Source organism: Mobula hypostoma, unplaced genomic scaffold (genome assembly GCF_963921235.1).
Source record: "Mobula hypostoma unplaced genomic scaffold, sMobHyp1.1 scaffold_53, whole genome shotgun sequence".
In the NCBI taxonomy this organism is placed as follows: Eukaryota; Metazoa; Chordata; class Chondrichthyes; order Myliobatiformes; family Myliobatidae; genus Mobula; species Mobula hypostoma.
In genome coordinates, this window is record NW_026948211.1 from 620619 (window position 1) to 638165 (window position 17547).

General features: G+C 43.8%; 1 protein-coding gene and 1 non-coding gene across 3 annotated transcripts; both read right to left on the reverse strand.

The window, feature by feature from the left end:
• Positions 1-2083: 2083 nt before the first annotated feature.
• LOC134341854 (zinc finger protein 585A-like) lies at positions 2084-16521 on the reverse strand. Of its 2 annotated transcripts, XR_010016881.1 has the most exons (2): positions 12411-16521; positions 2084-2175 (listed from the first exon to the last, which is right to left on the reverse strand). XR_010016881.1 is itself a non-coding variant. In XM_063039789.1 (1 exon), the coding sequence occupies exon 1, from the start codon at positions 16514-16516 to the stop codon at positions 14807-14809; it is 1710 nt and encodes a 569-aa protein (XP_062895859.1). In that variant the 5' UTR covers positions 16517-16521; the 3' UTR covers positions 11795-14806. The 2 variants fall into 2 exon arrangements, 1 of the variants encoding a protein (XP_062895859.1); XM_063039789.1 differs by lacking the exon at positions 2084-2175 and having other exon boundaries at positions 11795-16521.
• Positions 3869-3950, reverse strand: trnas-uga (transfer RNA serine (anticodon UGA)). The gene has a single exon. It is a non-coding gene; the product is annotated as a tRNA-Ser (tRNA).
• Positions 16522-17547: the final 1026 nt, after the last annotated feature.

The window sequence follows — 17547 nt, forward strand, 5'->3', positions numbered from 1 at the left end:
TCATAGGAATATCATCATCCCAGTTAACTTTCGGCCTGTGAACATAGCACCCGCCGCCGCAAAGTCAGATCTCCTGCTCAACGTGTCCTAGGGAGTCGACCAGTTTCTCCGAGTTTTAGGTCAGCAGCTGCGAATCAGTCAATGGGTCGTGTGAAACTTAGATAGATTCCGCTTCTCCGAATCACTCGCTCATTGAGCGAATTCACTGGAGCTACTGCAGATCGGATGATCGGTGACAGTATTTTATATATAGCGAGGATGCCGGAGACCTTTCCCCAGTACCGTAGTAATTGCATGTATTACAGTGTACTACTGCCGCAAGAATAACTAATTTCTTGACATAAGATGTTGATGACAAATCTGTTTCTGATATAGGTCTCTGCTATGGGCTGAGAGTGGGAAGGGATCAGGGAGAGGGGCTCATAGTTGGGAAAAGCGGGAGGGAGAGTGGAGGGCGCGGGAAACACCAGGGAGACATTTTGTAATTGTCAGTAATTCGCAGCATAGTTTTCTCCCGCCAGATTTGCAAGCCGGTTCTCCACTCCACGTTGACAACACGGGACTGTGTCATATTCTTAGGCTCCCTAGCTACATATATCTGCCAAAGACTGTTGCACGGTAGGACGGTAGGTATAATGATCAGTGGCGCAAACCTGCCGTTGATGTAAACAGTCGTTGTTGCGGAAAGTTATTTAAGTTTCTGTAGAGTTCGTGTTTGATGTCCCATTTACATCTTCTCCCCAAACACGCCCGAAGTTGCGAAATTATCGGTGATCCTTACCTGTGTTATTCGCTGCCGCTCTTGGGTGATATCTGTCGGCAAATTTTGCCTTTGATTTTTTCGCTAATTTCACTTAGGATTTGAATCTAATAGTTAATTTTCTCTATAGACTTCCAGAGGAGCAATGATTTACTAACATGATAGAGAACAAATCTGATTAATTGTATGCCGACTTCACAGAGAAGGCTCCCTGATGTGTGTCTACTGATTATTTTCTATGCTCCTCGCAGTGAACCTGGTGATGACTTTAATCTTGTCCAGAGGAAAGTGCGGTCTCTCCAGAGTTGTCACTCGCTACCTGGTTGCCATGGCAGCGGCGGATCTTATGGTCGTTGTCCTGGACCTGATACTGAGCAAGATTCTGCATCAATGGAACTTTTCCTCTGGGCCAGAGATACACCAGTGTGTAAAATCCACGACGTCCTGCTTTACACCGCCACCGATTGTTTTGTCTGGTTCACCGTCACTTTCACATTTGGCCGGTTTGTGGCCATTTGTTGCCGGAAACTGAAAACAAAATATTGCACAGGGAAAACTGCGGCTGTGATTCTGGGGACAGTGACTGTAATCAGCTGTTTAAGAAACATTTACTGGTATTTCCGGCTCCCAGGGCGTTATGCAATGATAATTCATCCATTTATTTGTATGGGTACCGCGCATTATGTGTCTTTATCCGTCTCAGTACCAATGGAATTATGTCATTACCTCCTCACCCCTGTAATCCCATTCCTGCTGGTTCTCCTGACGAATGGATTCACCGTCCGGCATGTTCTAGTCACCAGCAGGGGGCGCAGGAGACTCCGGCGTGCTGACAAGGGACAGGGTGACATGGACCCGCAGATGGAGAGCCGCAGGAAATCCCTCGTTTTACTGCTGATCATCTCTGGCAATTTCGTCCTGCTGTGGGCACCGTTCACTGTGTATTCTGCGTGGACCTGCTGTCTGCTTCCTCTGCCGTGACGGTGCCTCCTGATTCTCTGCGAGAACTGGGCTCGATGCTGCTGCACAAACACGGCTCTTTACGCCGTCACCCAGACCAAGTTCAGGGAGCAACTGAAGGACGCGATAAAACATCCCCTTGCTCTTATTACTGCAAGGATGTGATGAATTCGTAAAGTTTCCCTGCCTGGTCTAACTAATTCACCATTCATTGCAGGCAAACTCTGCACCAATGAGGATCCATGTAATTACGTGTACTTCACATTCCTCACTCGCTTTACTGTCGCGCATGATTCCTCTCTCCAGCTCAACTGACGATCCTTTCAATCGTTTTTTTTTCGACACTCATCCGTTTATATCCCCCTCTCTTCCCGAGTGGAACGACCTACGTTTGTTAGTGTAGATCAGTGCCGCCCTTGTGACCCACAGTTCTGTCTTGCAAGTCCACTGTCCGCCTTTGCACAGAAAAAAAAACAGACTGTTAACATTCATTTTACCTCTGTTTTAAATCGCATTCTTCTGGTCTTGGAATGAGCAAATGACAGGCTTGGACAAACTCTTTATATAACCCAGTTCTCCTTGTCCTGAAAACGTCATTGTATAACTTGCACTGTTTACAGTTTGACAGCCTATTTTCTATAATAGAGCGTCCGGAACTATACATGGCACTCTATCCACAACCTCAACAATGACCTATCATAATGTCTTGTTTTACGTTCCTTCCTGTTGCCCTGAATGAGAAAGGCCGGAATGAGAAACGGCTTCTCACTATACCATCGAAATCAGCGAACAGTGAGCTTGTGCCTCTGGGTCCCTCGTGTCAACTGTACTCCGCAATGCCCGGCCATTTACAGCACAAGTGCTTTGCAAGTTTTATTTCCAAAATGCACGACGTTATACTTATCTACATTGGAATCCATTTACCACCCATCCGTCACTTCTCTAACTAAAACAGGTACGCTTGTAATCAACAGTAACCTCCCTCAGTATCAACAGCATCGCCTAATTTTGTGTCATGCAGAAACTTCCTGATCAAGACGCGATTTCGCATCAAAATTACCGACATAAATAAGGATTAACGAACAACAGCGACCACTGTGTCATACCAAAAGACTCCCATATCGAGCTGACTACCACACATCCTCACTTGCACCCTCCAGTTCCTTCCCAACTCTTGCCCCATTCTTAGCTCCCCACAGAGAGAGAGAGAGAGAGAGAGAGAGGGGGGGGGGAGGGAGGGCGATAATGTGTGTGTGTGTGTGTGTGTGTGTGTATGTATGTGTGTGAGTTTGTGTATGTTACAGAGAGAGATAGAGAAAGAGCGAGACATGGAAGTGAAGCAGGGGAGAGAGTCGCATCGTAGACAGGGCAAGAGCGATAAACGGGGGAGTTTTACAGGCAGTGGAAGAGAGAAAGTTACACGGCAATTAACCGATTTCATGTTCACTTTGGGTCATCGTTTTCCTCATAGCGTTTTCTTGATCATCGGAGTATTTCACCACAGCGAGAGAAAGAAATGGACCTTTCCGCCCCTTCATTTAAACTCGGAAGCTGGAGGGCTCGTAATTATTGTCACCGTCCGGACGGATGAGGAGAAATGGTTCATGCGTTTACACATGATCTTCTAACAGAGGGAGCAAGAGAGGGCGATACGTTATACTTATTGATGGTACTTCTCCCAGTTTCTTCAATCATAAAGACAATTAAAATTAAATTGGTGTCATTAATTCTTAAAATTCCAAAGTTGCTGCTGATTTGGCGGCAGGAATTCTGCTCAGTGCGATAAATCGTCCGCAATTCAGCTGGAGGAAGTAGGTTGGTGAACGAAGTGAGGCGCTCGGTATCCAAACAGCTGTAGAACCCACCGACATCAATCGCTCTGTTTCTACTCGAAATCTATTGTTAGATATTCGGTTGCAAAGTAACAACGTCGTCGCTAAGTAAACTCCACCAGAAAGGATTGTTTAAGCTGCCTCACGGAGATTGATCAGAGTCGGGGTAGAAATGAACTCTGGACACTGAGTAGAAATGCAACAGTATTGAAGAGTGTAAAAATCTTAAAGTCTGCCGCCTGGACTTGGCAGAGAATGTAGCGTTCAGAGAGCAGCCAGGGAGTTATTCACAGGCAGCTGATGGCTGTAGAGTGAGCGCTGCGAGCAGGGCTCGAACCTGCGTGGGGAATCCCCATTGGATTTCAAGTCCAACGCCTTAACCACTCGGCCATGGCAGCTCCGTCTATGTTAGTCACCCACCGCAGCACTGCATCTGAAGCGAGGGCTGAACATGATTTATTTTCACTGATGGCAATGATGAATCATCATTCCGATACAAATAGTATAATTGGACAATCTGGGAATCTGTTGCAAGACTGGTAGGTCAGAACGTGAGTGTACAGGGATAACGTTGGCGTTAGTATTGCAAATGAAGGAGATTTCCACTGTTGGGGATAAAGGTCAGGATGAGAATCAGGTTTATTATGACGGAGATATGTCCTTTATTTGTTTGTTTTACGGCACCTGTACCGTGTAACACACATAGAATAATAATAGATCATTGGTCCATAAGACGAAGGAACAAGAACAGGTCATTCGCCCCACTGAGTCTGTTCCGCCATTGTAGCAGAGCTGATTTATGATTCCCCTCAATCTCAGTCTACCGGGCATGGACATTGACGTCCTTAATAATCAAGAAATTATCAATTTCTGCTTCAAATACACCAAGTGACTTGGCTTCCATAGCCGTCTGTGACAACTAATCCCTCAGATGCACCACCTTTGGATAAAGATATCCCTGTTCTAAACTATCATCCTTCTAATCTGAGGCCCCGCTCTCTAATCCCAGACTGCCCAACTGTAAGAAACACCCTCCGCACTTCTACTCTAAGTAGGCATTTCAATATTCCATAGATTTCAATGAGATGCCCCTGCAGTGAGCACAGGCACGGAGCTATCAAACTCAAACACCAGGAAATCTGGAGATGCTGGAATTTCAAGCAACTCACATCAAAGTTGCTGGTGAACGCAGCAGGCCAGGAAGCGTCTATGGGAAGAGGTACAGTCGACGTTTCGGGCCGAGACCCTTCGTCAGGACTAACTGAAAGAAGAGCTAGTAAGAGATTTTAAAGTGGGAGGGGGAGGGGGAGATCCAAAATGACAGAAGAAGACAGGAGGGGGAGGGATGTAGCCAAGAGCTGGACAGATGATAGGTAAAGGGGATATGAGAGGATCATGGGACAGGAGGCCCAGGGAGAAAGACAATGGGAAGGGGGGGGGAACCCCAGTGGATGGGCAAGGGGTATAGTGAGAGGGGCAGAGGGAGAAAAAGGAGAGAGAGAAAAAGAATGTGTGTATAGAAATAAATAACGGATGGGGTACGAGGGGGAGGTGGGGCATTAGCGGAAGTTAGAGAAGTCGATGTTCATGCCATCAGTTTGGAGGCTACCCAGACGGAATATAAGCTGTTGTTCCTCCAACCTGAGTGTGGCTTCATCTTTACAGCAGAGGCGGCCGTGGATAGACATATCAGAATGGGAATGGGACGTGGAATTAAAATGTGTGGCCACTGGGAGATCCTGCTTTCTCTGGGGGACAGAGAGTAGGTGTTCAGCGAAACAATCTCCCAGTCTGCGTCGGGTCTCGCCAATATATCGAAGGCCACATCGAGAGAACCGGACGCAGTATATCACCCCAGCCGACTCACAGGTGAAGTGTCGCCTCACCAGGAAGGACTGTCTGGGACCCTGAATGGTGGTAAGGGAGGAAGTGTAAGGTCATGTGTAGCACTTGTTCTGCTTGCAAGGATAAGTGCCAGGAGGGAGATCGGTGGGGAGGGATGGGGGGGGGCAGAGACGCAGGGATCGCTCCCTCCATGACTCCCTTATTCACTCTCGCCTCCCTTTTATTTATATGTCTGAAAAATTGGTATTTTCATCTTTATTATTTTCCATTTCATCTTTCCTCTTATCAATTATTAATTGTCTTCTTTGGAATTCTATGGACCGCTTTGAATTGTAATAAAGAATGACGAGCACATAATGATGAAGAATAAATCAATTTTAAAATAATCTTCCAACTCTCATCAGATATGAAAATCTGTAAATCCTTTTCCCAGTCTCCTTTAATTGTATCTAAAGAGGCCATTTTCAGTCCCGACAGCAGACTGTAAGATATTGAACCGTTATCAAATGGTTTCAAATTAAAAATTGTATCTAATCTATTCTTATCTGGACTTGTAGGAAATGTAAGTAATTGAGATCTTAAAAAAAAATCTCTAATCTGTAAGTATCAAAAAAAGTGAGTGTTGGGAAGTTTAAATTTCATTGAAAGTTGCACAAAAAAAGTAAGTTTCCCTCCATTAAACAAATCCTGAAATCGTTTAATACACAATCTATTCCATTCTTTAGAAGATGAGTCAATTAATGATGGTTTCAAAAAACAATTAGAAAGTATGGGACTTGAGTGGGAAAATCTCAATAAACCAAAATGATTTCTAAACTGCAACCAAATCCTCAATGTGTGTTTAACCACCACATTGTCAATTAATTTATTTAAAGGTAAAGGAAGCGAGGATCCAAGTAAAGAAATAATGGAAAATTTTATAACATAGTTGACTTCCAAGGAAACCCATATAGGGCAATTCCCATTGTTAATGTAATATATCCAGAACGTAATATTATGTATACTAACTGCCGAATAATATAACCTAAAATTGGGTAGGGCAAATCCTCCATTCTGTTTGGTTTTCTGAAGGTGAGCTTTATTTATACAAGGTTTTTTTTTATTCTTTCATATATAGGGAGAAGGAATTGAATCCAAAGAGTCAAAAAAAGATTTAGGAATAAAAACAGCCACAGCTTGAAAAGGTATACAAATTTAGGTAAGATATTCATTTTAATAGAATTGATTCGGCCAATCAGTGATAAAGAGAGTGGCAACCAATTAGAGAGTGTTTTTAACGTAATTCAATGAACTTTTAAAAATTTCCTTAAAAAAAATCTTCAGAATTCTTATTAATTGTTACTCCCAAATATATAAATTGTTCTCCTAAAAATTTAAAAGGAAGGTTAATATCAGTTGGTATGAAATTGTTTAAAGGAAACAGTTCACACTACTGTAGATTTAATTTCTATCCTGACAACTGACTAAAATTAGTCAGTAAATGGAACACAAATGGTAAAGAGATTGTAACATTAGATATAAAAAGCAATAAGTCATCAGCATTGAGCGACACTTTATGAATAGTACCTCTCCTTAAAATACCAGTGATCTCTTTAGACTCTCAACAAGCAATTGCTAATGGTTCTGATACCAAATCAAAAAGCAGGGGGCTCAAGGGGCAAACTTGTCTAGTTCCAGGTTGGAGTTTAAAGGGTTTAGAAATCTGAAAATTAGTAAGAACCCGAGCGGAGGGAGATAAATAACGTAATTTAATTTAATGAATAAAATTAGGTCCAAAATTAAATTTTTCTAAGGATGTAAATAGAAAGTTCCATTCAACTCTGTCAAAAGCCTTCTCCGCATCCAAAGATATCACACATTCCGGTATTTCCTTAGATGGAGAGTATATAACATTCAACAAATGCCGTATATTAAAATGGGAATATAGATTTTTAATAAATCCTGTCTGATCATCCAAAACCATAGAAGATATAATATTTTTATGTCTGCGAGCCAACACTTTAGATAAAATTTTAGTATCAAAATTGAATAAAGAGATAGGTCTATACAAAGAACATACAGTAGGATTCTTATTCTTTTTGGGAATGAGTGAAATGAAAACTTAGTAAAAAGACTGCTGTAGTCTTCCTACCTTAAAGGAATCTGTAAGGGTAGAACATAAGTGTGGTATAAGCAAGGAGGAACAAGCCTTATAAAACTCTCCAGAGAATCCAGCGGGTCCTGGGGATTTCCCAGAATGCAATTCTCGAATAGCCTGAGCACTTTCCTCCAGGGAAATAGGTTGATCCAATTGCCTATGATCATCTAATGAAAGATTATTAATATTTAATTGATCTAAAAATTATTCTTTTCAATATTATCATTAACAGAGCCAGAACTATACAATTTAGAATTAAATTCCCTAACAGTGTCATTAATTTCAAGGTGGTCAGTTGTCATGTCCCCATTAATTTTACTTATTTCTTTAATTTGCTAATTCACTGAAAATGGCTTCAATTGATTAGCCAGTAGCTTACCAGTTTTATCTCCATGAGTATAAAGTTGACTTCTATCTTTTAAAAGTTGGCTTTCAATTGGATACGTTAAAAGAAGATCATATTTAGTTTTAGTTTCAATACTTCTCATATGTTTCAGGATCAGGTATCGAAGTCCAGTTGCTTTAACTGATTGGCTAATTCATTTCATTCTTTGTTAGCTTTTTTAATGATGTTTGCAGTATAAGAAAATTTGACCTCGGATGTATGCTATAAAAGTATCCCATATAATCAGGCTAGATGTCTCTTCCAACATATTTTCTTCCAAAAAAGAGTAATTTGATTCTCCATAAATTTTTAAAATTCCTCATCGGATAACAGAGTTAAATTAAATCACCAAAATCTACTCATGGGGATAGGACCAGAAAGACTTGAAGATAGAATTACAGCAGAGTGGTCAGAGATAGCAATCGCTTTATATTCAATCAATCGAGCTAATGAAATCATTTGACTATCAATAAAAAAAAGTCAATCCTGGTATAAGAACGATAGACATGGGAGAAAAATGAATACTTCCTGTCCGTCAGATGCAGAAATGCCAAGCATCAACAAAACCACATTTATTTGTAAAAGATTGGATGAACAAAGCTGATTTATTAAGTGTGGAGGGTTTAACAGATGAGTGATCTAATACTGGATCTAACCAGAAGTTAAAATGTCCTCCTATCACAAGGGAGTAAGTACACAAATTTGGCAAAAAGGAAAATAGACATTCAAAAAATCCTGAATCATCTATGTTGGGGGCATATACATTACCAGAAACAATTAATTTACTGTCTAAACTCCGATACAATAACAAATCGACCATCAGGGTCCGAAACAACTTTATGCTGAATAAAGGAAACTGTATTATCTACAAAAATTGAAACGCCACGTGATTGTGTGTTAAACGAAGAGTGGAATTGCATACCCTTCCACCAAGTAAAAAAAAACGTAAGCTATCACAGCTGCGTATGTGCGTTTCTTGTAAAAAAAAAAGGTGCTTTTAATTTTTTAATATAAGCAAACACTTTGTTCCTTTTGAAGGGGTGATACAGCTCTTTCACATTCAAACTAAACAGGTTGATATTTTGAACCATTTTAAATACCAATCAACGTGTAATTAAAAGATCTGGCCATAAGTTATTAAAACTAGAAAGCAAATCGTGAAGTAAGGTATTCAAATAAACAATCATACATTCAACCCAACACAGCTCCCAGAGAGAAATAGGACCTACTCTCTCCCCCACCCAAAGCGAGAAAGCTGACCAATAGACAGTCAGCGAGCTGAGAACTAAGTACCAGCCCCAAAAAATCCTGTTGACAGAAAAAAAACTCCAGTCCTGCAAGGTCATTATGTCCCTACCAAGACACAACATAAAAAGTAAAATAACTCGGTATTCGGAAATACGAAAGGATCACTTTAAACAAATTTAAAGAAAGCTGTATTAAAATAAAGCCTCAAAACGGGATAAAATAAAGTAGTATCAAAAAAATATATAACAAAAGACAATATATGAACAGCCAAAACATAAGCTTAATGAAACCTTATTTCAAATGTATATTAACAGAAGAAAAAACTTGATCAAATAAGAAATATAAGTTTTAGACTTCATCCTTCAGAAACTCGTTTGCATCTTCAACTGAATGGATTCTATTTTGCAATCCGTTCTTGAAAACAATACACAGACGTGCGGGGAACTGAAGGGATGGTTTATATCCTTTATTATAAAATTCCAACATAACATGTTTATATTTCATGCGATCAGCCAAAACTTCAGGCGAATAGTCTTCCACAGATCTAGCCTTGTAATTTTGGAAATCGATCATTCCTTGTCTCCGGGTATGGCGAATTAAAAGGTCCTTAATACGAAATTCATGAAAGGCTAGTCCCGACCGATCTGGATTTCGCTGCCAAGGACAATGGCTTCAAAGTCAGAGAGCGAAAAGCTCGATCGAGCTTCGGATCGGAAGTGAATAAATCAGGGAAAAGCTGCTTCAGAAAGCTTGCAAAAAACTTCGTAGGGTCAGCGCCTTCAATTGATTCTTCAAGACCCAGGATTCGCAAGTTATTTCTCCTGTTTCTATTTTCGAGACTGATGATCCTTCTCAGCATTTTATCATTGGATAAAGATAACTCTTTGCAGAGTTTAATTGTATCTTCAACGTCCTCTTCAAGTGTCATTAGCTTCACAGTATTCTCCTGAATTTGGTTCTCATGCTGAAATAAAGTTCATTGAATTGTATCCAATTTGCTGTTGAGCCGTTGAAACTCCTCAGAGAATTCCTACTTTTGCCGTTTAAGGAAGTCACTGATTGAATCCAAAGACTCTTTCTTTTGCAAATGCTTTGGTCCTTTTCCCAGCCACAGTAAAGCAGTATTGAAGTATTATAATAAGGTTTCAAAAGAAAGACTGGTAGAGACAATTAAGTAAACAGGGTAGGAGCAATTGAAAAGCGACCAACAGGGCTCTGACTGCTTCTTATATCTTACATATGCTTCCTTCTTCCGCTTGACGAGTTGCCTCACGTGTTTCATCAGCCACAGTTCCCTTTTCCTACCATTTTTTCCTTGCCTCAGTGGGACAAACCTATCCTGAACCCAGCACAAGTGGTCCCTAAACTTCCTCCACATTACTTCTGTGCTTTCACCTTTCAACATCTGTTTCCAATTTACTCTTGCTAGTTCCTGCCTCATCCATTCATAGTTAGCCCTTCCCCAGTTAAGCACTTTCCCATTTTGTCTGTTTTTATCCTTTTCCATAACTATGCTGAAGCTAAGGGAGTTGTGGTCACTCTCACCAAAATGCTCCCCCACAACGAGGTCTGCCACCTGACCAGGTTCATTACCGAGAACTAGATCCAGTATGGCCTCTCCTCTCGTTGGCCGGTCCACATACTGTGTCAGGAATCCTTCTTGAACACACCTGACAAATTCAGCCCCGTCTATCCCCCTTGCAGTCAAGAGGTGCCAGTCAATATGAGGGAAGTTAAAATCACCCATAACTACAACCCTGCATTTCCTGCACCATTCTAAAATCTGCCTGCTTATCTGCTCCTCGGTGTCCCGAGGGCTATTTGGGGGCCAATAGACTGCTCCCAGCACAGTGATTGATCCCTTCCTCTTTCTGACTTCCACCCACACCCCCTCTCAGTGGACACTCCCTCTGCAGCGTCCTCCCTTTCTACAGCCATGATACTATCCCTGACCAGTAACGCTACTCCCCCACTTTTCTACCTCCCATACTATTCCTTTTAAACACCTAAACCCCGGTACCTGCATCAGCCAATCCTGCCCTTCCTCCAGCCAAGTTTCAGTAACGGCCACAACATCGTAGTTCCACGTACTGATCCATTCTCTAAGTTCATCCCCTTTATTCCTAATACTCCTAGCATTGAAATAGACACATTTCAGCTCCTCTAACTGGCTACATTTATGTTTTGTCCCCTGCCAGTCCTTCCTCACCAACTCAGAACACATAGCATCATGCCCTTGTCCTTCTACCCTAATCTCTGCACTCACATTCTGATTCCCACCCCCCTGCCAAACTAGTTTAAACCCTCCCCAACAGCTCTAACAAACCTGCCCACCAGGATATTGGTCCCTTTCCAGTTCAGGTGCAGCCCGTCCTTGTTATACAGGTCAGACCTTCCCCAGAAGAGATCCCAATGATCCAGAAATCTGAACCCCTGCCCCCTGCACCAACTCTTCAGCCACACATTCAACTGCCATGACTTCCTTTTCCTACCCTCTCTGTCTCGTGGCACAGGCAGCAATCCTGAGATTACCACCCTTGAGGTCCTGCTTTTTAACTTTTTCCCCTAACTCGCTATTTTCCTTCTTCAGGGTCTCATCCCTACTCCTATCTTATGTCATTGGTCCCCACGTGGACCACACAATCTGGCTGCTCACCCTCTCTCCTGAGAATACCGAGAACTCCATCCGAGATATCGTGGACCCTGGTACCAGGGAGGCAACAGACCATCCGGGATTCTCCATCTTTCCCACAGAACCTCTTAACTGTCCCCTTAAATATTGAATCCCCTATCACTACTGCTCTCCACTTTTCCCTCCTTCCTTTCTGAGCTGAGGGTCCAGTCTCGGTGCCAGACACACAACCACTGCAACTTGTCCCTGGTAGGTCGTCCCCACCAACAGAATCCAAAATAGTACGCTTATTGTTGATGGGAACGGCCACAGGGATGCTCTGCTCTTTCTGTCTATTCCCCTTCCCTCTCCTGACAGTCACCTGACCTGTCTCCTGGCTTTTAGGGCTGACTGTCTCCCTGAAACTCTGATCTATTACTGCCTCTGCCCCCCGAACGATCTGATTTGACAGGAGCTGCAGCTGGATGCACCTCTTGCAGGTGTAGACATCGGAGACAATTGTGTTGTCCCTGACTTCCCACATCCTACAATCGGAGCACTGGACTGCCCTATCTACTGCCTCCATTACTAACTCCTAAATTAATTAATTAAATAAACTTACCCAGCCTTACCTTACTGGGAGCAAGCTCATCCTCTGCCTCTGCTCGCTGAAATCTCTTGAGCCAAAGTCTCAAAGCTCCACTCCTTCACTGGCCCACTCACTCACTGGCCGCTTCGCTTGAGCTGCCCCTCTTTTTATTTGTTTGTTGAGTTTTTCAATTTTCAATTGCTCAATCAAACTGCTTGGACACCTGACCTCGACTGACCAATCAGCTGCTTTCTGCTGAGTCGAGCTATCGAAATCTTGATTGACATGATTGCACAATCCAGCTGCCAAAACTGCCAGAACCTCTCGAGCCAAAGCCTCAAAACTCCACTCCTTCAGTGGCCGCTCTCCACTCCAGTCCATATAAAACTCCAGTCCCATTAAAGGTGAATATGCAGCAGAAGAAACTCCTCCCATGTTCAGTCACCAGGGTGCAGAATTGGGTGTGGTGAGCAGCAGCAATAATTGCAGAGTTCAGCACCAACAGTCACTTTCAAAATTGCATTCAGCAACGGTGATGGACAAATATCCAGCAGGCAGGTTGTTGAAACTTTCTCCCCAGTGCAGAAATCGTGCTTGACTAATCTTCTGGAAATTTTTGAGGATGTAAGTATGAAAATGGACAAGGGAGAGCCAGTGGATGTAGTGTACCTGGACTTTCAGAAAGCCTTTGATAACGTCCCACATAGGAGATTAGAGGGCAAAATTAGGGCACATGGTATTGAGGGCAGAGTACTGACATGGATTGAAAATTGGCTGGCTGACAGAAAACAAAGAGTAGCGATTAACGGGTCCCTTTTGGAATGGCAGGCGGTGACCAGTGGGGTACCGCAGCTGTTTACAATATATATTAATGATTTAGATGAAGGGATTAAAAGTAACATTAGCAAATTTGCCGATGACACAAAGCTGGGTGGCAGTGTGAAATATGAAGAGGATGTTATGAGAATGCAGGGTGACTTGGACAGGCTGGGTGAGTGGGCAGATGCATGACAAATGCAGTTTAATGTGGATAAATGTGGGGTTATCCACTTTGGTGGTAAGAACGGGAAGGCAGATTATTATCTAAATGGAGTCAAGTTAGGAAAAGGGGAAGTACAACGAGATCTAGGTATCCTTGTTCATCAGTCACTGAAAGTAAGCATGCAGGTACAGCAGGCAGTGAAGAAAGCTAATGGCATGCTGGCCTTCAGAACAAGGGGAATTGAGTATAGGAGCAAAGAAGTCCTTCTGCAGCTGTACAGGGCCCTAGTGAGACCACACCTGGAGTACTGTGTGCAGTTTTGGTCTCCAAATTTGAGGAAGGATATCCTTGCTATTGAAAGGGTGCAGCATAGGTTCACAAGGTTATTTCCCGGGATGGTGGGACTGTCATACGTTGAATGATTGGAGCAACTGAGCTTGTATACACTGGAATTTAGAAGTCTGAGAGGGGATCTTATTGAAAAATATACGATTATTAAGGGATTGGACATGCTGGAGGCAGGAAGCATGTTCCCGCTGATGGGTGAGTCCAGAACCAGAGGCCACAGTTTAAGAATAAGGGGTAGGCCATTTAGAATGGAATTGAGGAAAAATTTTTTCACCCAGAGAGTGGTGGATATAGGGAATGCTCTGCCCCAGAAGGCTGTGGAGGCCAAGTCTCTGGATGCTTTCAAGAAAGGAGAGGGATAGAGCTCTTCAAGATAGTGGAATCAAAGGTTATGGGGATAAGGCAGGAACAGGGTACTGATTGTGAATGATCAGCCACGATCACAGTGAATGGCAGAGCTGGCTCGAAGGGCCAAATGGCCTACTCCTGCACCTATTGTCTATTGTGAACCTGGTAGTGTGTCACAACTGTAACACGCTGTGAGGTTTCAGTGTTAATGTAATGGTCTCTCTGTAATGTATCACTGCTGAGGTAACGGTTTCTCTGCAGCAGCAATGTTTAGGTGACGACAAGAGATAACAGGGTTTTGAAGTGCAGGGCTATCCAATGAGAGAAATGTTCTTTCTTGTGAGTTTGGAAGAGAGATTTGGTCTTTTGCCGGGGAGAGAAGAGAAGACATGAATGGAGTGGGCCATTTTCCTTTATTTTTTCTTTTCTAACCCTATAGTCAAAGTAAGAACTACAAAGCCCAATCGTTTAATCGCAATTGTGTACCGTTTGTTATTTCAGGGTACTGATTTGTAACGGGGGTCACATCACGCAGCATCCACCCAAATGAGATTTCTTAAGTTTGGCCGGGCTGGGGGGCTATCACCCCGATGTTAAGCTTCTAGCTGAAGTGAGAGTTACATAAGGTTAGATGACTGAGCAAATCGCTTCCCACATTCACAGCAGGTGAACGGCCTCTACCCAATGTGAACTCAATGATGGACATATGGTGGTGGTGGCTGAGAGAATCTCTTCCCAAAGTCCGAGCAGGAGATCGGCCTCTACCCAGTGTGAACACGCTGGTGTCTCTGTAGATGAGACAACCGAGTGAATCCCTTCCCACAGTCTGAGCAGGTGAACGGCCTCTCTCCAGTGTGAACTTGCTGGTGACTCAGTAGTTGAGATGATGAAGTAAATCCCTTTCCACAGTCTGAACAGGTGAATGGCCTCTCTCCAGTGTGAACTCCCTGGTGCACCTTCAGTTGAGATAACTGAGTGAATCCCTTCCCACAGACTGAGCAGGTGAATGGCCGCTCCCCACTGTGAACTCGCTGGTGTGCCATTAGGGCGGATGACTGAGTGAATCCCTTCCCACAGTCCGAGCAGGTGAACGGCCTCTCCCCAGTGTGAAATCGCTGATGTACCTTCAGTGCAGATGAGCAAGTGAATCCCTTCCCACAGTCTGAGCAGGTGAACGGCCTCTCTCCAGTATGAACTCGCTGGTGTACCTTCAGTTCAGACGATTGAGTGAATCCCTTCCCACAGTCTGAGCAGGTGAACGGCCTCTCCCCAGTGTGAAATCGCTGATGTACCTTCAGTTGGGATGAGCAAGTGAATCCTTTCCCACAGTCTGAGCAGGTGAACAGCCCTTCTCCAGTGTGAACTCGCTGATGTACCTTCAGTTCAGATGACTGAATGAATCCCTTCCCACAGTTTGAGCAGATGAACGGCCTCTCCCCAGTGTGAACTCGCTGATGTACCTTCAATTGGGATGAGCAAGTGAATCCCTTCCCACAGTCCGAGCAGGTGAACGGCCTCTCCCCAGTGTGAACTCGCTGATGTACCTTCAGGTGGGATGAGCAAGTGAATCCCTTCCCACAGTTTGAGCAGGTGAACGGCCTCTCCCCAGTGTGAACTGACTGATGTGTCAGTAGGTTGGATGACCGAGTGAATCCCTTCCCACACACTGAGCAAGTGAACGGCCTGTCTCCAGTGTGAACTTGCTGGTGTACCAACAGTTCAGATGACTGAGTGAATCCCTTTCCGCAGGTTAAGCAGGTGAACATCCACTCCCCAGTGTGAACTTGCTGATGTACCTTCAGTTGAGATGATCGAGTGAATCCCTTCCCACAGTCGGAGCAGGTGAACGGCCTCTCCCCAGTGTGAACTCTCTGATGTACCTTCAGCTGGTATGATCGAGTGAATCCCTTCCCACAATCCGAGCAGATGAATGGCCTCTCACCAGTGTGAATTCGCTGATGTACCTTCAGGTGGGATGAGCAAGTGAATCCCTTCCTACACACTGAGCAGGCAAACGGCCTCTCCCTGGTGTGAACAGACCAGTGTGCTTGTAGGTGGGATGATCGAGTGAATCCCTTCCCACACACTGAGCAGGCGAACGGCCTCTCCCCAGTGTGAATTTGCTGGTGTCTCTGTAGAACAGAGGACGAAGTGAATCCCTTCCCACAGTCTGAGCAGGTGAACGGCCTCTCCCCAGTGTGAACTCGCTGATGCACCTTCAGTTGGGATGAGCAAGTGAATCCCTTCCCGCAGTCTGAGCACGTGAACGCCCTCTCGCCACTGTGAACTGACCGGTGTATCAGTAGTTTATATGATTCAGTGAATCCCTTCCCACAGTCTGAGCAGGTGAATGGCTGCTCCCCAGTGTGAACTCGCTGGTGCACCCTCAGTTGGGATGAGCAAGTGAATCCCTTCCGACAGTCTGAGCAGGTGAACGGCCACTCCCCGGTGTGAACTCGTTGGTGAGCCATTAGGCCAGATGACCGAGTGAATCCTTTACCACAAGTTCAGCAGATGACCAGCCTCTGCTCAGTATGAACTGACTCATGTGTCCACAGGTGGGTAGACTGACTGAGTCCCTTCTCACACACAGAACAGGTGAATTTGCTGATGCACCTTCAGTTGAAATGACCGAGTGAATCCATTCCCACTGTCTGAGCAGATGAATGGCCTCTCCCCTGTGTAAAATGACGGGCATGCCAGTCGGTCAGATGACAATCCCTCCCCACAGTCTGAGCAGGAAGGATGATCGAGTGAATCCCTTGCTCCTCTTCTTAAGTATCTGGACAGAGACAGCAAAACTGGTGTGTTGTGTTCGAGATTCACGTAGACAAATTCCTTGTCATTTTTAACCTGTAAAAATATTTGCGAAATCCATCAATGGGTGTTGGACAATATTTCAGATGAGATCCCTTGAGTTGTCAAGGTGTGATCTGGCATCTCACTGTTACAGTGAAGTTCAACCCAAGTTGGAGAGAGAAATCACCTTCTAACTGGGCACAGTGCTGGTATCTGGAATGACCAACATATTCTTTGATACTGTTCCTGTCTCTATAATTTCTGCCATCTCCAATCAGTGACCTGGCTCAGTTTGACACTCTCCATTGTTATTATTCCCTGTTCCCAATGAGCTGCATGGGTTCATGGCCCCACAATAGCTGATACACTCTCACACAAATAGCCGGCAGTGCATTCCACACACCCACCACTGTGTGTAAAAAACTTACCCCTGATATCCCCTTGGGATCTATTTCCAAGCATCTTAAAACTAAGCCCCCTCGTGTTAGCCATTTCAGCCCTGGGAAAGAATCCTCTGGCTACCCACATGATCACTGCTGCTCATCATTTTATACACCTAAAAAAGGCTTGAAACATAAATAAGGAAATTATACATTGCTTTGAGAATTTGTTGGAAGTATATAAAATTATAAGGGTACAGATAGGGTAAATGCAAGCATGTTTTTCTACTCAGGTTGGGTGGGATGACAACCAGATTTCATGG

Excerpts from the sequence above, each read along its gene's own strand:
- LOC134341854 (XM_063039789.1), bottom strand. The coding sequence starts at position 16,516 with ATGGCTCACCAACGAGTTCACACCGGGGAGTGGCCGTTCACCTGCTCA.